Below are 24,630 nucleotides of genomic sequence, written 5' to 3'. Positions count from 1 at the left end.
GCAGAGGATTTGCCCTTTGTCTAAGCCATACTGTACATTTTTGCCTAATTGCATGACACTATTCACCAATATTAATATGGAAAGGAGAGAGTCTGAAGAGTTTATTTGAATATATTTCTGATTGGGGCCCAGAGACTTGGTAATAATCGTCCTTTTTGAACTTGTTTATGATCCTCACAAAGTTCCATGTTTCGAACATTGCATGTAAGAATTCTTCTTCATATCTTCACACTCTTCTCTTGGAAAATAGCAGAAGAATTTGCATGTGAATGCTCCTTCCAAGGCTGTAATCATTTTTATACCAGCTGATGGGGTGATTATCATATGCAGCAGAACCCCCACAATCAAAACAGCGAGTATGTCACTGGATTTCAAGCCTGGATTTCCAAGTCAGAGCTCTGATTGCCACACGCCCATAATTTAGTTGAAATACATTCCAAAACTGTATTGCGATCCCTGTTGATGTCCGCGCTGGATGGGAAGATCCCAGAATGGAACCCTAGCTCAAAAGACCTTAAATGTTATTTACTTTTTAATAAAACATGGAAGAACAGAGTCACAGGACCGCTAATTAGTCTAAACAACAATAAAAAAATTATTAAACATGAAAAAATTGGATTATGATACAATATGCCTTTATTTCCCACCCCCACTTAGTTTAACAATTACACACAGTTTTTAGGATTAATACGGATTATGATGCACATCTTAATCTACAATGGTCTTATTAACACAAGGTCTCTTTTAAACACACAAAAGACTGTGAGAAAATACATTCTCCACTCTGAGACCCAAGTGAATGTTTGTGGATATCCCCTCAGAATGCCTCCAGATGATTTTCGTGTGAGTGTTTCCAAACTCCACACCCAAAAACACACTTTAAAATCTTCTCTCATAAGTATGCTTTGCCTTAGTGGTTTGCATTCAAAAATCCATACAAGGTTTTCTAAATGACACTTTTAAATAAAGCTTCCACTCTACTTTTAACAGCAAATCCAGTCCAGGATTTCTTTAACTTAACTGCTTTTAAATGAACTCCAGAATCCAGCCACCAATTCCCACTGTTATTTCACCTCACATTACAAAGGCTGTCGTGTCACAAACCTGAAAATCACTTCCGAAAATTTTCAGGCATCACAGCCTTCCTCTCAATTAGATATGTCTTTACTGAACAGGGCTCTGTTCTAGTACCTTTAATCTCAGACTTCTTTGAAACTTCTCTTTATTTCTCTAATTTCCTTAACTAAGGTTATTCCGATCTCTGCACTTCTTTTCTTAACCGTTACTCCATGGTATGGCTTTGCTACTAAAAAATCCGTGAGAGATCCCTCTTGAGCCTTCAAAATTGACTGCTTCAAGCAGAGCTGTGGGAGCTGTCTTTCTCTCTCTCTCTCTCTCTGCTTACCTTCAACTACAATCAAATTAGTTAAACTAAGACTGAAAAGCTTTTCTACCTCACGAGGCTCCAGTTGCTAAACAACACTCACATGCTTATGCCTTTTATTTATTTATCACATAGTATCCCTTCAACCCCCACATATGCAAACATCTTTGTCCAGCATGAATCTAACTATGGGTTTTACCCTTCCAGATACAGAAACAGTAAATTGAACCCACTTAAAAGTATACCTTATTTCTAATATTTACCAATGCAAATCCCTTAAAACGACCTTTATTTGAATAACAACTGGAATTCACCAGATTATGGATAGTCATGACTCCGTACATGATTCTTCTATCTATACTTGACTAATGACGCATTAGTTCTGACTGGTTGAATAAAATTTGCAAAAGGTGCTCAGATTCCAAGAGGAAGTGACAGAAATACCTGGTCTAATATGGATAGATGAGAAAGATGTACACATAAATGTGCCAAGCAACCAATAAAATATGAAATGGCACAGGTCTAGTTATAAGTGATTTGATATATATATATACATTTTTATAAGTTATGCATCGGGTGAAATTAGTGACGATAACTGTGGCCAGGATGAAAAGTCATGACTGCATCACTGCTTCTTCATTGTGAAGTTTATTTGCATTGTACCTAAACTCAGCATAATGTGAACCATCAATGTGCTACATTTTTAGGTCTCGGTGTATTGAGGGTTGCATTTGTATTGCTTTTTTTTCCAAATCCATTTTATATACAGTTGCATCCTCTTGTTTTGGACAGAGAATGACTGCTCTGCCGGTATGCCTTCATTGCTCCAGTGAACAAAGTCAATGCTGTTTCCTTCTTCATGCCATAATCATTGTTTTCCTTCTTCCACCTTTAGAAAAGGATGGATGGTATAAGTTCAATGATGTACTTGAGGCTATTTGAGGTAACGGTTTCTTTCTAAAGCCCTTCATGTGGTGTCACTCATTACTTGTGCTTCTGAAAGTTGTGTTGGTCGAACAGTCTGGTGAATTATCTTCGTGTGTGGATTTTTAACTAGTCCTGAGCTTTATGTAAATGTTTTGACAGTTTCATTTTTGTGGAGACTCTGTTCAAGAATGCAATAATTGTTCTCAAGTTGAGATGACAGTTTCACAAGTTGTGCTCCTCTCTATTTATTTCTGTTTCTTTTTACGTTTCATTAATAGATTTGCATAGCATAACTGATTAAACACATTTCATCTAGAGCCCAGTTGGAGAGTAAAAATATGAGACAGAAAGAAAAAGTCCAATTAAAAAATAATTTACACTGAAATGTATGATTCACTTGTATTAGTAGGATGTGAGTACTTGTTTTCCTAATGTTTATACATTTTCCAATTTGGCATAGCCATCTTCGTGTATTGACAAAATGCCACTTTCTGTTGGTTTCCCTTGATATTCATCATTTGTTCCATCAGAGGATTATTAAAGTGTGAAGAACAGGTAAAAGACCCCAGTGCAGCATTATTACTAGGATACACAATCATGGTGTGTATCCTAGTTGACCAAATCCAATCCAACAGGTACAGCTAAAACTAGCCTCAGAGTACAAGTACGTTCAATGTCAATTGCTCATTCTTAACTCCAAGAGCTGTACCACAAATCAGGGCAGCACATGATGGCGGATTAGTGCATATGAGGTGGGAAATTGAAATTGTGACCAGAGAGGGGAATTAAGTTGTACCAAATCAACTGTGTCAAGTGATGATTGGGGGGGGGGGGGGGGGATTGGCAATGGCTGAGAAGTCACCTGTCAGCCCAAAACTTCCATTCTCTCAAAGATTTATTTATTGAGATTCATCTCAGATTGTGGAGCTTATATTTTTCTTTCTGCTGCCATTTTTAGTTCAGTGTCCTTAAAATCGTGTTAACTCTGAAATCATGTCTAAAATGAAGAAAGGTTTCCAAGAAAATAGAGGGCGATTATTGTTTGTTATGTTCATGATGATGAGCTTTTATTGACTCAAATCTTTGACCAGCTTATGAAGGCGGAAACAAAAACACAATTTTACCTCAAACCAGTTATTGATTCCCCATCGTCTATCCTGACTCCGTGCTGGAAGCATTCTGCCCAATCTGCCACTGAGCCATATGGATCAGGAGAGCCCAGGTTCAGTTCTTTGCCAGTGGTGAGCTAGAACATTACTGATGGGGTACCTGTGGCTGGAGCTATTTGCCTGTACATGGCTCAACTAGGGAAGGGAAAATCTATCAGCTAGTGTTGGTGCTCCTGATTATCACCTCACAGACCTCTTGTCAGGAAAGAATGATCTGAACAAGTATTAAACTAAGGTCCTATGTGCATGTTCTGGTAAATGCAAGCAACTCCTTGTGATGATTTTCAAAAGAGTAAGAAAGTATTCGACGTGTGCTGAACAATATCCAGCCCTTAACCAACACCATCAAAATAGATCATCATAGATTCATAGAATTTACAGTGCAAAAGGAAGCCATTCAGCCCATCGAGTCTGAACCGGCCCTTGGAAACTGCACCCTACCCAAGCACACACCTCCACCCTAACGCCGCAACCCAGTAACCTCACCTAACCTTTTTGGACACTAAGGTCAATTTGGTATGGCCAATCCACCTAACCTGCACATCTGTGGGATCTGCACATCTCCACTGTGGGAGGAAACCGGAGCACCCGGAGGAAATCCACGCAGACACGGGGAGAAAGTGCAGACTCTGCACAGACCGTGACCTAAGCCGGGAATCGAACCTGGGACCCTGGAGCTCTGAAGCAACTGTGCTAACCACTGTGCAACCGTGCCACCACTAATCATCTAGTTATTCATTCATTGTGGGATTTTGATTTGTGAGAATTGGGCCCAGATTTCCGCAGTGTCATGGAGACTCTACCCCTTGTCCAAAATGGCACTGTAACTCCAGATACAAAAGTCCTGCCCCATCCTGCCAGATCTTATTTTCATCAGTAAGGGAACACGGGTGAATATAACTCACACATAGGGGAAAGCCAAACCTAGTGGGGTCATTTATACTCAGTGCAGCATTCAAGCAGACCCCATTTTCACTGGAGCTAGGGCCGTATGGCACAGTTTATGACTTATGGGGCACAATTTTGTGGCGGCTTGGTCTCAAGCGAGAGCGTAATGTGGTCAGTACATGTCGGGAGAGGCCTCTCATGTGCATCCCAGCAGCCTTCCCACCTTGAGGATCCACTAAAATCCCGCAAGGCGTCGGAATCTGAAGCACACCCAAAAGTGTCCAAATGGCGCACGCCTAAGTAGGGTTTAAAGCTACTTGGGCGCACATACCCAGGATCTAACAGCCTCCCGGGATTTATCAGCCTCCCCAGTGAGACTGCAGCTGGGCACTGTTCAGTACTGACACACATAAACTTGGACGAGGCAGAACGGCACCCAAAGGGTCTCCCGGGCCTTTGGAGACCACTGGGTGGTCAATGATAGTGCAGGGTGGCTCCATGGCCCTCCCCCTGAAACATGGGTACCTTGTGATTGTCCAGCTGCCACCTTGACACTGCTACCCTGGCATTACCAAGTTGGTGGGAGCACTGCCAGGGTGTCAGTGCAAGGGTGCCAATGTGCCAGGGTGGCACTGCCAAGGGTCAGGGCCTGAAGGAGACAATGCCCATAGAAGGACGATGGAGGGGGGTAGAAGTCCGGGGTTGTGCATGGCAGGTAAGTAGGGGCCTCTGGGAGGTTGGGGGAGGTGACAGGTAGGAGTCCTGGAAAGATGTTTGGAGGTGGCTTGCATGGGAGTGACCTCATTTGGAGGTATGTGGGGTAGTGCCCATGTGTGTGAGGGCTAACATTGCCTATGGGTAGGGAATGTGGGGGACCTACGCTCTCACTTAGAGATTGTGGCACCCTTTCAAAATGGCGACTCAATCTCGGAGTTCAGCTCCACAGTGCTGAAAAAAATTCTGAGTGTGGGCCAAACTGGTGAGAAACTCCCAGGGCTCAAAAAAGTGACTAAGTGTCATTTGATAACGGGGGGGGGGGGGGGGGGGGGGGGGGAAACTCACCGGCAGAGCCTGCAGGAAACTCCCTGAACAAACCCGCCACAAATGAACTTAGAAACGGTTCCATTAAATTCCGTCCATGATCTTTTAAGAGTTGATGCAAATGCTCATTGAGGGCAGTTGAGGTCTGTGGAACTGTCATTTAAATCCCCTGCCTTTTAAATATTGAAGAATCTACCTGCGTCTGAGTTGAACACAATCTGTACCTGTAATTTCAATAGATGTTTGTTGACATAGTCCTATAGGCTATCACCACAGAATTATTACTGTTTGACTGCTTTCACAACCTGTCATTAACACAGTGGGGAGGATCAGTAAATTCACAGTTTGAGTGACAGCTCCAAGGTTGCAATCTTTGATGTGACATTATGAATACAAATATTTGGGTGTAAGTATTCCACAGGAATCATCATGTGGGATGGGTAATTTTTTTTCCATAAATTTATAGTAGCCAATTCATTTTTTCCAATTAAGGGGCAATTTAGCATGCCCAATCCACCTATCCTGCACATCTTTGGGTTGTGGGGGCAAAACCCACGCAAACACGGGGAGAATGTGCAAACTTCACACTGGAGAATGTGCAAACTCCACACGGACAGTGACCCAGAGCCGGGATTGAACCTGGGATTTTAGCCCTATGAGACAGCAGTGCTATCCACTGCGCCACCATGTCGCCCAGGAATGGATAATTTGATGGACTAGTGAAAGGTCCATTGATCTCGGGCAGGAATTTCTAGTTCAGGGGCGGACCGGCGCAGAAAATCCTCTTATTTGAGGGATTTGAATGTATTGAATTAGGCTTTTATCAATGGGAGTGTTTTTTATGTAGTGAAGTCTGTGATAGATACCTTGAGCTTTGTTTTATTTCATTGCACCATGGGTCCTGAGGCTTGCCCCTGGTCTGGATGAGTTGGCATTGAAAGTGTAAGGGCTAAGTGAGGTGAGTGCTGCATGGATTGGTGAGAGTTGGCACCAAGTTTGCATAGGCCTACAAGAGGCTGTGGGGGTCATGAGTTGGCATTAAATTGTCAGAGCGACTATAATGGCCCATGGTGGCGATTGGAGGGTCATGGGTTGACATAGAGGGAATAAGACCTACTGGAATGAATGCATGGATGCCATAAATTGGTCTGGATGGGGAGTAGGTGGGGGGAGTGAGAATCTGTGAGGAATGAGGGCTCAAAGGACTAATACTGAACAACATATGTGGTCACTGTCCCAGAGAACTTTTGTCCAATAAGAGAAAGATCAATCTTGTCTATAAAGGTGGGCATACTTTAATAAATTCCCACTGCTCACTGTCCAGGGTTGTGCACAAAAAAGTTACTACTTTATAGTGTTAAATTAGTGTCAAATCTCTTCTCTGCTATCACAAATCATTAACTCCAGCTAAAGATAAATAAATATAGCACAACCAATATCTAAGAATGGATTAAAATAATTCAACAGAGATTATATGTTAATCCACAAGAATTAACCTTGGACTGATTTAGATACAAACCAATTTAATCACTCCTTGACACCTATTATTTTTATCAATAATTGTATTTTTGTTTAATACTGCTGATGCATTCAATTGCAGTGCTGTTCTTTGATGCCAGCTGTGGCCGTCAGTGTGATGCCAACTTTGACAGTTCGCCATGACCCTTCACAGTGAGATTTCTTTTATTAGGATGCCATGTTCAGTGCTCTGCACAAAGTGATGCTGTTGAGAAGTATGAGGCTTGTTAAATTGGATGGTGTGCAGTTCTTACATTGCTTTACTGTGGAGGCAAAGATGTTTGTTTGGCTTGATAATGATTTTATAATTAGACAAGTGTCACATGCTGAAAACAGAAGGACTGCTGCACCAATGAATAGAACAGCAGGGTTGTTGATTGTACTCTTTAGTATACTGGATATTATCAGTTTGTTCTTCATCCTGTATTTCACTGTTAACATTGTCGTAGATTCAACAACATCTTGCATTCATATAGCACCGATAACATAGTAAAGCATCCCAAAAGTGCGTCACGGGAGTGTAATTGGACAAAAATCTATAGTGAGTGAAAGGAGACATTAGAATGAGTGACTAAATGATTAATTGAAGAGAGAGGTTTTAAGAAGCATCTTAAAGGAAAATAGAGAGTTGCCTTTAATGCAACAATTCCTGTTGCAATGACAAAGGAGTCTTTTGTACAGCTCCTGTTCTACATGTGCATCTGGTGCAACAGTATTTACAATTAGTCCGAAGCTACTTTTTTCATTTTGCGATCGATTAATCATTTCCATTTTCAATTACTTTTTTTGTCCAATCTTTTTCCTGCGCATCACAATTACCAACTTCTGCAGACAGGAGCTTTTCTGATCCCTGTTGCGATTCATGGAAATTCAGGTATTTCTTCTGCCAGTGAAAAATCTTGGATCAAATTGGCAAATCCAAAGGCAAGGTAAATTTGTGAAATTGGAGAACGTCTCCGACTCAGAGCTTTTATTTGGCATGAACCAGAAAGAAAGAAAATACACAACTCCACATGTTGCAGCTGGCCATATATAGCAGAGAAGGTAGAATTCAGCTAATTAACACGGCAGACTTAAACAGGCACCTCATCTCTCAGTGTAGTTAGTCTCCTGTTGGTGCTCAGCAGGAGTTGGTAGTGCTTCTTATTCTTTCTTTCTAATGGTCTGCTGCCCACCTAATTTCGCCTTATTGTCAGTCACTACTTACCACAGCTTGAGCTCCTCCCAGGGGGCTAAATTATTATCAAAGGATTAAGAAGATGTAGCCTTGTACCTCTGACATTTCTGCCTCCTTTTCTATGCCAGAACACTAATTAGCTGTGACTAATTAAGAGAAATGTTCCCACTATAGAAACCTAATGCAGAGAGCCATGGAGTAGCAGGGGAGTGCAAAGGGCTGGGCAATAGCCGGATTTGCTGATCCTCTTGAGTTTACTACACTGAAAGCGGGAAGAAAACTAGATCACCTTTCAGTGCAACCAGTATGAAAGGCTTCTGATATTAGGGTAGCTGTTGAGCCGACTGTGCTTGTCCGTGAGGAGCTCAGAGGAAGCTCTGCAAGTGAAAACAAATGTTTTTCCTGACACTTTCTGGTTGTCAAGTCTCTATTTAGCACCACAGTTGCATGAGCAATTTGTGTTTTGCTGTTTGTGCTATACAAAATATTATCTGCTGATCAGCATTGTTATTGGAAACTTCCTGCCAGCTCAGAGTCAAAGTCGACGTGTTACCAAAGTTCAGCAAGGGTGAAAGGTGAGGGGCCTTGTTTCAAACAGAATGGACAGAACACATCTTAAAATTTGTAGTATTATTTTGTTTCTTTTTTCTAAAATTATTTTTATATTTGGACATTTTTTCTTTAATTTCCAGAGCCATTTGTGTTACCTGTCCAATGATCTGGCATTTTTTTTCCATTTGGTCAATTTTATCTCTGGTTTTCAATCAACTTTATTCACCCGCAATGCTTGCTCATCACACTTTAATTCCGAAAAATGCATCTAGAATCCAAGCCTTGGCTGAGGAGCCAATGTGACTTCAGAGCATGCAGAGAGATAGAACACTCTGTGGCTGAGCATTCTAAAGAGCATTATAAAGGATTTTATCATATCCTCCTGTTACCACAGTATAATTCACATATAATATAAATATTTTCAGCACAACTGCCATTATCAGATAGGCAAATAGAGCAGCCCGTCCATACATTGCAAGATCCCACGAACAACCAACTAATTAATAACCAGATCATCTATTTTCAGTGGCATTGGATGAAAAAGAGATGCAGACCAAGACAAATGAGAGCTCGCATTCTTTTATCAAAAAGTGCCATGGAACCTTGAATGTCTGTCTAATTAGGGCAAAGTGAGCATCAGTTAGTAATTCATCCAAAATATGGCATATCTAATAATGCAGCCCGCCTTCAGTACTCCCTAAAAATGTGAACCGAGGTTGCGACTAACTTGCACAAAGTACAACGAACTGAGCCAAATTGAAAACCTTCTGATTGCATAGCCATAATTAGAAACCAGATGAATCCATATCAGGTCAGGTTAGGTGGGGTTGTGGGGATAGGGCGAGGAAATGGGCCTAGGTGGGGAGTTCTTTCGGAGGGTTCGTGCAGACTCGATGGGCCAAATGGCCTCCTGTACTGGAATATATGAATTCTATGGATTCTATTCTACGATTCTATATGACTGAGCTTCATCATATTGTCTCTCGGAGGGTGTAGTTAAGACCCATTAAGCGAGATAGTAAATATGCAGGCAAGATAAATTTCTGTGCTGGGAACTATATAGAATGGCATGGATATTATAGCCTGAAAAGACCATCTTTTGAAAATGCACTATGGGTTTTTGTAAGTCCTGCAAGCAATTCTCCCAAATGAATCTTTTTTTAATGCCACATGTGTCATTTTTTGGGGAGTTTTGTTGAAAGAATTTTCAGACATCTGCTTAAATTAATTTTGTATTGTGACCTTTTGTGTTAAAATCAGATGTTATTTTCACAACACCTGCTAGGTATTCCTGATGCATGTTGGAATTGGCATGGGGCATTAGTTTGCACTCAAATCTATTTTTATAGCTTGGGGGAGAAAAAGGAGCATTTTCTTTTAAATTTATAAAAGTAAGAGTTATTAATTCAAGGAAATGTAAGATAGTTTCATCCTGGGCACCAAATGTCAGCATTAATCTCTTCCAGGTTCCATTTCATCTGGCCCAAACCCATCATAAAGCACATTGTATTCTTAGAATTATTCATTTTAAAAATATTTATTCATCCAAGGGTGTGGACATCACTGGCAAGGTCAGCAGTTTTTGTCCATCCCAAATTGCCCTGGAACTGAGCGACTGGTTAGGCTATTTTAAAAGTCAGTTAAAGGTCAGTCACATTACTGTAGATCTGGAGTCACCTTGTAGGCCAAATCGAGTAAAGATGGCTAATCTCCTTCCTGAAGGACATTAGTGAACCAGATGGGTTTTTACAACAATCTACAATAGTTTCATGGTCACATAACTGAGACTAGATTTCAATTCTGTTTTTTTTTATTCATTGAATTTCAATTCCACCGGCTGCCATGTTAAGAATGTTAGCCAAGGCTTCTGGATTACTAATCCAATGACATTATTGCTGTGCCCCCACCTTCCCCCTAGATCTCAGAAGAACCCATTTTCTTTGACCAATCTGTGTAACATTCCAATTTCCCAAACTACCGATTCTCGCTGAGGTTTTGAATGTGTCAGCTATTTGTTATGCTACACACCAAAAATGCACTTTGTATTTTTTTTCTAGGTCTAAGATTTTTAAGCTCATTTTGATTTACTACTATATTTTCTAATAGTTATGGCCAGTGACACAGATGGGGACGAGGCAGTTCACCAGCTTTTATTTTCTAGTATGATCTACGAGCAGACCTTTCAAAGTGGCCTACGATTGTGTCACCAAATAATGAGCTATGATTTTCCTTAAACATTACAATCATTTGCATGTGTTGCATAATTTTTCATCCATTTAGGATATGATTGCCATGAGCAATAGCGCACCGAAAGGATCTTCGACTTTTAAGCATTTTAGTTTTCTATTTCCAATAGATTTGAGTTTTTGTGATTTATGTTTTCATACAGTAAATGCATATGCCTTTAACTTATCCTAACTCTGTTTTCCAGAACCTAATACTTGTGAAATCACTCTAAAATCAAATGTAGTTGAAGTATTTATATGGCTTTTAGAAAAAAATGGAAAAGGAGCTCTTGCAATGTGAACTTACATGGGAGCTCTGTGTGAGAAAGTATTTAGATGGAAAGTCCCATAACAGTCATTAAGTCCAGCAAAAATCAATGTTAGGATTCTGTTTTCAAATATCCTAAATATGCTATTTCATGGAAAAAGTGGAACAAAAAAAGACTGACTAGGAAGATCAGCACCAGAGCTGGAACATATCAAAACCACTATTTTTTCCAGCAATCTTACCAAGGTCCACCAACCTGGCAATGACTGTGGGGAAATAATGCCGCAATCACTGTCTTGGTGCAGCACCAACTGTAGACCTGCACCAACACATGCATGACATCTGCACCATTGGGATGGCACTGCCAGCGGCTGTGAAGCTCACCTCCTCCCACCTCTGTTTCCATACTAGTGTAGGAATTATCACTATGCTACTGCATTTCCCAAAGTGCCACAGTCACTGATGGCAGGCATGTGACCCTCTGTTGTTTTCAGACAAGTTGAATTTTCTTAATTAGCCCTTTGAAGGTGCCTGACTGGCACAATGGCATGCATGGTAAGCCACAAAAGATCCATAATGTTATCGAGGAATGGCAGTCGGAAAAGTGGCAATGTCATCAAACCACAACTTATGCCATGCATACGTGGGCCATTTTCTTGGTAAATGGTAATGGTGAGTAGACTTACCATTGCTTCTGTTCCTAGCACATGGTTTTGAGTCTGGCCTCTGCCACTTGCAGGCATGCTGCATTGCCTCTGGGAAGGGTACTTCATTGTGCTGAACAAGGTAACTTCCTCATGCAGTAAAACATTCATTTCTCTATCTATCAAATGGATGTTATTCTACCTCATTAAGTGCCAACAGATTCAATTTCTTACCTCAATTTTTCCTTCCCTTGGTTTCCAACCAGCCATTTCTCTTGTCTCGTTTTGGCATTGGAAAGGCCACAAAATAATTGCAGGTTGCACAAACTCTCTTTACATTCAAATTACTGTTGTTTCAAGAAGCTGACAGCACAAAAGCACATCAGTTTGTTTGTTCCCATCCATTGTGGTCAAAAGAAAATGTCTTTGGTTTTAGCCAATCTGAGTGACCAACGAAGGAGCTTGGGGGAAGAGTTTAGGGAGTTGCTGAGATTTGTCTCAGTAGGTTTAAAGGTTAAAGATATTGTTCCTGCTCTCTAGGTGCCTACAGCCCTTTAATGTCTGTTGACATGCACAAATATTTGCATATTCCTTTAGTAAACTTCCAGCACCAATATGAAGTAAGGGCTCACAATGTATAAGTAATTACGATAAACCTGGGAAAACTCGCCAAGTCAGTCCTGCATGCGATTGCCAGACACAAAGTTCATCACTCTGTGATCTTCCAACTCTGGCACACATTGAAAAATCATCTTCTGCAGTTTAAGGAGCAAAACCTTATCAGACTATTTAAGGTATTGTTATTTATATAGGAGGGTTGATTCCTCACTTGAGAACCTCCAAAGAAAAGCAGGAATTGCAAGAAGCAGTGATTAGAAAAACAGGAGTCTCCTGGAAAAGCAGTCTTGCAGTGGGAATCTGAAACAGGCAGTATAGTTGCCTATGTAATGGCCAGGCACCCTGTTTCATGGGTGGGCTTTGCATACCATTTTGCTTTCTTTGCAGTCCTTTATCAATAAGGTGGGCAGAACACTTCCTTCCACCCTTTAAGGATGTGGTGGTATGATTTGCATAGCTGTCTGCCATTGGTGCAGAACACTGGCTTACCATTGGCCATGGTCGGTCATGTGCCTCTCGACCGATTGGTTGAGACCAGTCACGTGACGGCTCCCCTACTGGTCGAGAGGCTGAGTTAACCCCGCCTCCAGAGCGAGGTATAAATACCCAGAACGCCCGGCGGTCGTCCATTTACTGTAGTCAACCGCAGGGCTAACTTCTAGCTTATTAAAGCCTAACTTTTGTACAGCAACTCGTCTCACGTTCGATTGATGGTTCATCAAAGGAATGTGTGGATCTCGCCCACCATATCAGAAGTTTAGACGGCCATTAAGCACCCAAAAAGCACAATTTGTGCCCATTCCTCGGCCAGTGGACCTTAAGTGAATATTCCTAAGCAAACATAAAAGTGTCAGGTGTAGAATTCTGAAACTTCCTGAAAGTAGACCCTGTATTAGTGATAAACCCAAGAACACAGCCTCTTCCTATAGATGCCTCATCCTGGTTACTTTACTGAGACAAATCTCAGCAACTCCCTAAACCCTTCCCCCAAGCTCCTTCGTCGGTCACTCAGATTGGCTAAAACCAAAGACATTTTCTTTTGACCATAATGGATGGGAACAAAGAAACTGATGTGCTTTTGTGCTGTCAGCCTCTTGAAACAACAGTAATTTGAATGTAAAGAGAGTTTGTGAAATTTGGCTGTAATTAATTCGTTGTTAAGCAGCGACTCCCGAGCAGTATGCTGATAGGCCCACGGAAAATACAGGCAGACAGCTCACCCAGATTTAAAAAAGAACGATTTCTACTTTCATGTTTAGCGGAGGAGTGAAAATATCAAACATGTACAATTCCTGGTGACTAAATGCTCCATTTCAATTCAATTGCAACTTGCCAGCGGACACGTCGCTGAACCTCACTTTCAGCCACTGTGCGTGGCAACCTCTCTAATCCTCGTTAGGACAGTTTAGGGCCGACAATTAATTCACTCTTGCTATTGTGGGGCTAGCTCACGGGCTGCGAGTGAAGCCTCCGCAGCTGCAAGAGACCCAGTTTGGCTCAGCTGTAGCATTTAGACAAGTGCAGTCTCCCGGCTTTGTCGCTGACTGTCAACAATGGCGGGAAGGGAGGGAGGAGGGTCGTCTTTCAGTCCCTGTAGCAATGCTGAGCACAGTTGGGGATCAGTGCCAGGCATTCATGTCGTACCTCTTTTCATTGCAATAGATTATTAATTCAAGACTAAAGGTCTGCAGCGTTTGGGGGGAGGAGGTGGTGCCGGGGTTTGAAGGACTAAAAGATGATGATGATGATGGGAAAGTGCTTGTAGCTCTGCTGAGGTAATTTTCATACTCGTCGGAAGGCATCAACACTGAGATCGTCCTGTGCACCCTGCTGACCCGATCGCTATTAAAGTTCTCGACACTTTAGCAACCAGTCATTGTCAAATCTGCCTGACGCTTCCTTCCAGCAGCATCACCTCTTAGCTGTCTCGAAAAGCCTTCGCTCGTACCGGGTGACAAAAATGTGCCTTAAATGACGAGATTAGACTGATGTTCTGTTTTCTGCACTCCTGTTGATTTGTTGGACCTTTCTGGGCTGGGAAGCGAGCGGAGGCTTGATGAGGAAATGGGCTGCTAATGTGACTTGCCAGCCTCGAGTCATGCACAATTGGTGTGAAGAAATACAGAGGTCACGCCGTGTCAAACACAGCAGCGCTCTCTTGTTTCCTGTGGTTCTTGAGAGATGTGGGCAGAAAATGAAGTGGACAAATCGGAGCCTCACATGTGATAAGTGAAGAATCAACGGGATCATTTGAGTTGTTAATCACAGACTCCATTCGATGCGGTGTGACACAGATTATATCTGAACGCTGTCGTGTTTAATTATTTTGTTGTGAGAGTAATGGGGTGGTACTGAGGGGGCGGTCTCGCCCGCTGACTAGGGAGTGCACGAGAATCCCATTTCATCTCTTCAGGAAGTGCAAAATGATGGGCCTTCTCCGGGATGAAGGAGTCAGGGGGCAAAAAGCCCCGCCTGCTGAGAGCTGTCAGAAGCTGGCAGCTCTATTGAACAATAGCGCCAACTATGGAGGTGGTGGCTGCACTACACACACACCCAAGGTTCAGGATTGTCCATGGATGTGGGGTGGGGTCGAGGGAGGGATTCAGCAGCAAGGGCAACTGGTGGCTCACACCCTCTCCCCAATGACAGGTCCCTCAATCAAGCACTGAGTGCCTTTGAACGAAGATCCCCCCTCAAGACCGCATTGTGATTTGCTTGTCGTGCTGCCTGCCTGGCAAGACCCCACCTACTGCTGGGTTTATACCAGCGGTGGTAGGATAAAGCCCTTGTGGGCATTAATTTCCCACTTATAGCCCTCAATAGGCAACAGGGTGGGAAGCCTGTCCACTTGCCTTCCTGCCATCGATGTAATTGGAGTGGAGGCAGGAAGGCAACTGGCTCCCCACCCACCATCATCCTGCCTGTATAAACGTCTCCAAACTTGCCACAGGGGAGGGCATTAGATTCTGCCCATGTTCTTTCAAGCATCTTTAACTTTATACCTTTGATTTTAAATCCTTTTATTCTGGATTAATAATAGCAGTTTGAAATCAAGTTGACAGCCCTCTAGTGCTTAGTAACTAAGATTCTCTAATACGTCCAGTACTAAATTTGCACCATACCTGCTGGATTGACTGTCAGGACTCTTGAACAACTGTATGATTTGTTTAAACTGCATATGGTGATATATCTAGCTGGGTGGAAAATTTAGCTGTACCCCAATCAAAATAAAACCACAGGTAATTTTGACCCAAGCAGCCCTTCAGATGTGAGGGGAGAGACTATCTTCAAGAGGCTCCAATGCTGCTTGAGTAACACCAATGTACTACCACTAAATTCTATAGACTTCAAATGATGTGGAGTCAATGATGGTATTATGTACGTGGCCTTAATAGCGGACAGGTTAAATGATCAAAATAGTATTTTTTCATTCCATTTTGTATGAACAAATGTTTCTAAACTTCCCTCAGAATTGAATGAGCTATGCAGGTGTTTAAAAGACTTTTTTTTCAAATCCAAGTCACAATCAGAATTACTGGGTGTGATATTGGTCTTGGGTGATAACACAAAATGGGTACTCACGTGGGAGTACAAAAGAAGGGCACATAACTTTAAAATTACAGCAAAGTTGTTCAGGGGTGATCAGGGATGACTTTTTCGCACAACAGGTGGTGGGAATCTGAACCTTTTCTCCCCAAAAACTGTTGATTTTTTAAAAGTTGTGTTTAAACTTAAGACAAGGCTTCTGTTTACACTCTCTTGTGGTTTCCGAACCCATACATTAGTTATAGACAGGTGGTTAATATGATCTATCCAGCATTGGGTGGACAGGAGTGCCCTGGACAAGGCTGTTTCTGTCATCTTGCTGCCTCAGATGTCAGGAAGTACCTGGCCTTCACTTTGTGCTTCCCCCAGTAAAGTACCTGAGATAGGGAATTCAGCGGTGTGTGGTATGTTAGCTCTATGATAAACATAAATTGTTGATGCCCGATTGGAGACTAGTATAGACATTTGTTCAGGGTTTACAATTTGCATGAATCTCACAACCAACGATTCAATTACATCCTACTAAACTTTGCAAGATGTATGCATGCCACTGTTAGGTTTAAGAGTTGAAAAATATTACTAGATTTTGATTGACTAAGCTTGCGATGCTAAATTTTAATCAAGAAATACACTTTTAAGCATTACTGTTCCTCTCATTCAAATTATCTTTATTCATATTCCCAGATTTCTAAATTTACATATATATATATAAATATTTAAATGAGTAGATATCAGGGCAGCATGGTGGCCCAGTGGTTAGCACAGCTGCCTCACCGCACTGAGGTCCCAGGTTCGATCCCGGCTCTGGGTCAATGTCCGTATGGAGTTTGCACATTCTCCCCGTGTCTGTGTGGGTTTCACCCCCACAACCTAAAAATGTGCAGAGTAGGTGGATTAGCCGTGCTAAATTGCCCCTTAATTGGAAAAAATAATTGGGTAATCTAAATTTAAAAACAAAAAAAAAATGAGTAGCTATCTTGGTCAAGTCAGATGCAGTATAGTCATATACAGTGGGGTACGGTGGCCATATTGAATAATAATCACTTATTGTCACAAGTAGGCTTTAATGAAGTTACTGTGAAAAGCCCCTAGTCGCCACATTCTGGTGCCTGTTCGGGAAGGCTGGAACGGGAATTGAACCCGCGCTACTGGACTTGTTAGAATTGGCCTTTATTTCTAGAAAAATGCTCCAAAAGCAATTCTGGAAAAATTACAAGATTGTATTTTGTTGTTAAAATTACATATGTATGATGACTATGACATTTGCTTTAACGCAATAATGGCCACGAGTTTGTGTTGCCTCAATATACTTAGTTGTAAAGCTAAAAGATGCACTTAACCAATAATGGTTTTGTCTTCCCTGTTGGTCATATTGGATTTGGTCATATGTTGAGTTGGGTTAACCAATCAAAATTTTGAAAAGGAAAGTAAAATAGAGTTTGAGGTCAAATCTAAATCTGTATTTGTTGATCTATGTTGAATGAGGTTTATGAATGATTTTCCCTTTTAATCAGACTCATCTTGGAATAAGTCAACCAGCCTGTCATTTAACTACATTACATTGGATGTTAAGACAATTGATGACAATTTTTAATTTGTTGACAAATTATTTTCTATGGGGTTTGAAAATTAGGACGTTCATGAGTAAAGAGCCAATGATTGGGCGAGCCACAGGTAATAGCTTGCACAAGGTAAATATTGTCTCAGAAAAAAGTAATGTGCTATTGGATCCATAATGTTTTTTCTCTGATGGCTGTAGAGATTTCCCTTTCTTTCCCCAGCAATGGTACACCAGCTCAATGAAAGTCATCTGTGTCTGGTTGACAGACCGTTTAGATCTGCAGCTCCATCTCTACCAGCTGAAGACGCTCATCAAAATAGTCAAGGTATAAACAGCTATTTCCTTATTTCTCAATAGGCCACTTAGCACAAGTTAGAAGGTACTATCTTCACGAGATATATAGCTGATAAATTCCATTTTGTTTCTGAAAATAAAGAGACCGAGGTCAGTTTCATCTTGGTGACTTTACATGCATCTAATGCATTGATGTGTTTCAACATTCTTGGCAGTCATATTGTGTGCTTGTCAAGAGAAGAGAGATTGGTGAGAGTTTTTTTTTCAATGAAAAGTAATGACTATTTAAAAGGTAGATGCATTGACTTATTGATGATCATAATTAAAGGCAAGATCAGATCTGCATTTGCATAAGAGAATGACACGGATAACACCCTTTTTTGAAGAATAAGAAACAGTCCGATAGATTAGTGTGCATGAGAGTTTTGAAACGAATAGGGCAGAATTTTTAATTTGGGGTTGGAACCACAATGTCAGGATCTCTACCCGGTCCTAACACACACAGCAGGGACATGGTCGAGGAGAGTTAGGAGCCTCTTTAATATGGAGGCCTGCAGTCCTGGAGTGCAGCAATAGCAGGTGAATTAGAAGCCTCCTCTCCCTCACCATCCTAATTCCTGGAAACTGAGGGGAGGCCACACCCTTACTACCCGCCCGCCTCAAAGCTCAGAAAATGGATGATTGGCTCCCAACCAGCATTGTCTCCTGCAAATGACAACATAGAATTCTGCACATGGCCAGGAGACACAGTGTTAAAACATCATGAACGGGCAACTTCATGAGGTGAGTAAAAGGATATGGGAGTTTGGTTGCACATCAGCTATGATCCCAGCGCATGGCAGTAAAAGGTTAGAGGGGCTAAATGACTCCACTTCCGATTAGCTGGGTAATCAGAAGATTGTACTGTTGTGATTTAATATGAAATGAAAAATGGATATTAAAATATCAAAAGCTGTGCAAGGCAACCACAATACGCGGCCATCTGTGTTGTATTTAATTCAGTAGATGGACATCTCATTTCACAAAAGATTGACCCAATATGCAATCCCACAAGATTTCCTGTACTACCAATTTCACCTGTAGGAGGCACTACCTCACAGATTCATCCAGCCTGGGTGACAAACATAATTTGTTCTATTTAATAATGAGAAGTTAAGATTTGAAAGAAGAACTTTGATGATACGTCTTGGGCATTCTTTTAAAAAATATGCTTCCCCTTCAGGACCTCATTGTCTTGTCTTTTGTCATTTACTCATCTCCCTGCCCCTGATTACCCAGAATATGTTCAAGTTAGCTATTAATAGTAATCATCAAATTAATCCCCAGTCAACTTTCAACCATATTTCTCCACTTCCCATGTCTCCTCTGTTTTATTGGAAGTTTTAAATCTTTGGAGCATCCTACACAATCATAAGGAGAATCGACATACTCTTGCAAAACACAATCCATTGAAGAGAAGAATGAACGATAGAGTGCGAGAATCCTCTTCATGCTTCAGCTCCCAGTATGGACTGTCACTGCGAGGGTTCATGTTTTCAACTTCTTCATAGTCAGGAAGGTTGCAATCCCCTTTCTCATGCTGTAAGCCATCTGATCAAATTATGATCAAAACCATCAGGAAAAGTAGCTGGAGGATCATTGCAAGTTGTGGGTAACAGGGTGGATGAGGGAAAAGGGGAACATTCCTTTTGGAATTAAAGCAGCCCAGAGTAACCTGCCTACCATATGCTTCACTTCACAGTTCAACCTGCAAAGCTGATTTTCAATGTTGTATGCCTCGGTTCTCAAAAGTAGAATTGTTGCTTGTGCCTGGTTATCAGTCCCTCTCTCTCGCTCTCTCTCTCTCCCCCCCTCCCCACCCACTTAGTTGCAGAGTCTCTCTCTCTTTCTCTGCTTCTCCCATCTCCTCTCTCTCTTCCACCTCCTTTCTATCTTTCTTCCATCCCCTCTTCATTTGCCTCTCTCCTCCACTCCCTCCCTTTTCCACTCCAGCTCTTTTTCTGTGTCCCTCTTCTCCCTCCCATCATTCTCTCTCTTTCTTCCATTTCCTCTCTTCCGCATTTCCCCTTTCCCTCTCTCTCTTCCACCACCTCTCTCACCTTTTTTCCCTTCCCTCTAGTTTCCTCATTCACACTCTCTTCCAGTCCAACATTCTCTTCCAACCCCTCTCCCATTTTCCTCTTTTTCTCTTCCACCCTTGCCTTTCACTACCTCTCTCCCCTTCTGTTCTCCCCTTTCCCCCTCTTTCATTTTTTTTCTCTTTAACCCTCTTTTCACACTCTCTTCCATTCCTATCTCCTTTTCTGCCCATTCTCTCTTCTATCCTTCTCTCTCCCCGTCATGTTATTCACCTCTTTCTGCCCTTCCTCACTCCACTGTTCACCCCTGCTCCTTCCCTAATACTTCTCTCCTTCTGTCTTTTTTTTTTGTTTCTTCATTTCTCCCTCTCTCACTTTCTATCTCCTCGCCATGCCGCAGCCCGATCTCCACCCCCGACTCTTACCTCGACTGAAATACTGCATTTGGTCATTGCCAGGTTGACTAGAAAGACAAATTCTTGACAGTATATTGGTGTTGAGAATTTGCGTTGATTTGACTCTTAAAAGGTCTATGTTTGCCTGACTTGCCATTTTAAGTGAGAATTTTATATTCAAAATAGGTAGGGATAGGGCAGCACGGTGGCACAGTGGTTAGCATTGCTGCCTACGGCGCTGAGGACCCGGGTTCGAATCCCGGCCCTGGGTCACTGTCCGTGTGGAGTTTGCACATTCTCCCCGTGTCTGCGTGGGTTTCACCCCCACAACCCAAAGATGTGCAGGTTAGGTGAATTGGCCACGCTAAATTGCCCCTTAATTGGAAAAAATAATTGGATACTCTAAATTTAAAAAAAAAAAAAAAAAAATAGGTAGGGATATTTCTGATCATTAAAAATAACTAAACAGCTAAAATACAAATCTCACTCTTCAATACAGGTGTAGAAGGGGCTGATTTAGCACAGGGCTAAATAGCTGGCTTGCAATGCCGAACAATGCCAGCAGCACGGGTTCAATTCCCGTACCCGCCCCCGAACACGCGGCAGAATGTGGCGACTAGGGGCTTTTCACAGTAACTTCATTGAAGTCTACTTGTGACAATAAGCGATTATTACATTACATTATATCTTAGTGGCAGCACCTAAATTTGATGCCATGATGACTGACTATTTACTTGCATCTGTTTCCTTGGTTACATGGGCATTTAGAAGCTGGCATAAGTTAATATGCCAAACTAAATATAGTAATTGTACTATTTAGACTACAGGCCCATTTAATACAACAACAGTATAATGCATTGAATGTTATATTTACAATAACAGTAAAGAAAGATCACTAGGGTTCCCTTTTGTTGGGCTTGCTGAACGGCTCTTCAACAATATGATCATTTTTCCTGTAATCCCGTTGCTTGTCCATGCAATCCCATTCCTTGTCCCGTTGCACCTGGTTCTGTAAAAAAAAATCTAGAGGGCATCTTTCTTCAGATGTACCTTAACCAACCTGGACAAAGCGGCAGACTAAGTTTGGGATAAAATAAATGATAAGGAATGGTTTAAATGGTTTATTTCTCAGTTTTCACCCCCTCTATCACTCACGCTGCTGATTCCTAACAGTGCACTGATCCATAGTCACCAGGACACTCCAGTACTTTTGTCAATTATGTTCCTGCATACAGCAACCTGCATAGTGAATTGTATCAGCTCATTCAATTATGGAAGGTATCATAGTCAGGCCTAATCCTGTGCTCATCTAACGTCCATCCTGCTTGTTTTGATTGGGAGGCCTGTATCGAAGTTCGAGAGCAGGAATTAAAAAAAGAAAATGCTGGATCTATTGAGCAGGTCTGGCAGCATCTGGTGAGAAAAGAGAGTCCATTATGCCTCTTTTTTGGAGTTCAACAACAATTAAACGGTAGCCTTAAAAGAATAAAACACTTTAAAGGATTTAACGTCTTATAGAAAATACAGCATCCCTGACAGTGTTGCACTCCCTCAGCATTGCATTAGGGTGTGAGGGATTTTGTGCTCAAAGTCAGGCTTGAACCCACATCCTTCTCCTCAGCTCTGAAGAAGTCATACTGACTGGAAATGTTAACTCTTTCTCCACAGATATTGCCAAATTTGCGGAAATTTTCCAGCATTTCCTGTTTTTATCTCGGATCTTGTTTTTATAATGAGAGGTCAGGTAGTTATTGATCCAATCCTTATCCATTGTGATGAGATTATTAGAAAGTTCTCTTCCTGCCAACCTAGCAGGTGCTGGTTTGTGTGGCCAAGAGGCACACCATGTGCTACCTCTACCTGATTGTCTCATTTTAAGCTGCGTTTCATAGAATTTACAGTGCAGACGGAGGCCATTCGGCCCATTGAGTCTGCACCGGCTCCTGGAAAGAGCACCCTATCCAAGGTCAACACCTCCACCCCATCCCCATAACCCAATAACTCCACCAAACACTAAGGGCAATTTATCATGGCCAATCCACCTAACCTGCACATCTTTGGACTGTGGGAGGAAACCGGAGCACCCGGAGGAAACCCACGCACACATGGGGAGGATGTGCAGACTCCACACAGGCAGTGACCCAAGCCGGAATCGAACCTGGGACTCTGGAGCTGTGAAGCCATTGTGCTATCCACAATGCTACCGTGCTTCCCTAGTTCATTGTGAAACTATTTGAAAAAGATGTTGTCAATGTGGCCTGGTTGTGCCCTTGTGTGCAGCAGAACAGCCCCTGTGGTGCCTGCCTCACCAATCCCTTCTCACTGTGATAGAAGTGCCTGGCTTTTGCTCGATGCTGACTCACAGTCGGGCACCTGAAGCTCACCCACTGTCAGCCTTGGTTTTTGACTGAAGAGGGTGTGGGTTCAAACCTGACTTGGGAGACAAAACCAAGGCTGACACCCCAGTGCAGAGCTCTTCTTCCCCCCAATTAAGGGGCCAATCCACCTAACCTGCACATCTTTGGGTTGTGGGAGTGAAACCCATGCAGGCACAGGGAGAATGTGCAAACTCCACACGGACAGTGACCCAAGGCCAGGATTCGAAACCCGGTCCTCAGCGCTGCAGTCCCAGTGCTAACCACTGCGCCATCGTGCTGCCCACCCCAGTGCTGAGCTGAGGGAGTGCAGTACTGTCGGGGATGCTGTCTTTTCCATCCGATGTCAAATCCTTGTGCCCCCGCGTGTTTTGTTTTAAGGCCACTGTTTAAATGCTGCTGTAGCAGGATGAAGAATACACAGCCAGTCTGCTGGGAAAGGTGAGAAGGTCTCATTTGCTCCCTGTAGTATTTGATGCATCACATAACCTCGGCATAGGGACAGGACTGTGATGATTGTCTTGTATTTCTCATAGTATCCCAATAGTGTAGACAGAGGCCATTCGGCTCATGGAGCCTGCACCGACCCTCTGAAAGAGCATCCTTCCTAGGCCCACTTCCAACCCCATCCACTTAACCCAGTAACCCCACCTATCCTTTTGGACACCTGAGAGGCAATGTAGCATGGCCAACCCACCAAATCTGCACATCTCTCTTCACTAACTGTCCTTCTTTCTGCTCTTAATTGCGGTGGCTGCTTGCGAACATCAGATGTGGGTAGTATTGGGCTCTGCTGTGTGCTCTCTCTCCGCCCTCGAAGATTCTGCTGAGCTTGTCAAAGCTGACACATATTGAATAGCCAGTTGGGCAAGTTAATGGCATTTGGCCCAGCGAGGGAGACAGAGAGAGAGAGAGAAATCCCTGACCTTAAGACATCCTGAATGTGTTTACAGTCAATGAATTACTTTTTCGCAGTCTAGTCGCGGTAATAATGTGGCAAAGGTAGCAGCCAAATTCCGCACAGCAAGCTCCCACACCCAGCAATGTAACAATAGCCAGAGAATCTGATTCACTGATATTGGTTGAGGGACAATTTTTCATCGGGAGCTCAGCACTGCTAACAGTGCTGCGTCCCAATCCGCCTAGACCTGGCGAAATGGGATTCAGTCTCAATATAAATACGTGACAGTCCCCAACCGTACTTGACGTGATCCCAGCAATGGCCAGCGTGTTTGCTTTGTACAGAGCGTGTTTGATTACCCAGTGTTGCTAATCTACAGAAATAGATTTGCTTTTCTTCAAACCTAAAATGTTGCCGGTGTGTACTTCGGTTGTTGCACTTTCGAGAAACCATTGCAAATCAAAATGGCCTTTTTAAGTGACCCTCTCTTTGTTCTTGCTGCAGAAATCGTACAGGGACTTCAGGCTGCAAGGGGTTTTAGAAGGGACACTGAACTGTAAAGAATATGAAACCACCCACACGCGGTTGACAGTGGAGGAAGCCACGGCGTCGGTGTCAGAGGGCGGAGGGCTCCAGGGCATCACGATGAAAGACAGCGATGAAGAGGGCGAAGATGTAAAATAAAACAAAAAAGGAGATGGTCCTTTGGACTCATTATTTTTCAACCAGTGTTTGTACCATTTCTGCAGAGGACGGCGGTGAACAAAAAAAAACACATCATTCAAGTGTAATGAGGTTTTCTTAAAACTTTAGAGCTGTAGAGCGGGGGGAGGGGAGGGGAGAATTGTGACTGAACTCTGTGCTCCACTGTGCCATAATGTCCATCTGCTCCGGAATCAGGCCAATTCGCTGTGCGGGCCAGAGAGGGGGGGGGGGGGGGGAGTGGGTGGGGGTTCAAGTCCTAGGACCCGACTTTCCGGGAGGGAGGGGGGGGGGGGCTCTAACATTGGGGGAAATGTGCCCACAACACAGGTGCCAGGGAACCCTGGCAGAGGGCGGCACGTTCCCA

At 42.7% G+C, this 24,630-nt stretch overlaps 1 protein-coding gene across 31 annotated transcripts in view; it reads left to right on the top strand.

Moving 5' to 3' along the window:
* cadps2 (Ca++-dependent secretion activator 2) overlaps positions 1 to 24,264 on the top strand; it is an 858,338-nt gene extending 834,074 nt beyond the window's left edge. For 14 of the 31 annotated variants that reach the window (XM_038780116.1, XM_038780103.1, XM_038780104.1 and 11 more), the window contains 3 exons: positions 2,280 to 2,327; positions 17,739 to 17,843; positions 24,066 to 24,264. In XM_038780116.1, coding sequence (XP_038636044.1) covers positions 2,280 to 2,327; positions 17,739 to 17,843; positions 24,066 to 24,245 — 333 coding nt within the window. In that variant the 3' untranslated portion in view covers positions 24,246 to 24,264. The remainder of the gene's footprint in view (positions 1 to 2,279; positions 2,328 to 17,738; positions 17,844 to 24,065) is intronic. The other 17 variants (XM_038780122.1, XM_038780121.1, XM_038780126.1 and 14 more) reach the window with 2 other exon arrangements.
* Positions 24,265 to 24,630: the final 366 nt, after the last annotated feature.

Source organism: Scyliorhinus canicula, chromosome 20, assembly GCF_902713615.1.
Source record: "Scyliorhinus canicula chromosome 20, sScyCan1.1, whole genome shotgun sequence".
NCBI classification, from domain to species: domain Eukaryota; kingdom Metazoa; phylum Chordata; class Chondrichthyes; order Carcharhiniformes; family Scyliorhinidae; genus Scyliorhinus; species Scyliorhinus canicula.
Note: the sequence above shows the minus strand (reverse complement) of the source record. Positions and strands in the feature narration are given on the sequence as shown.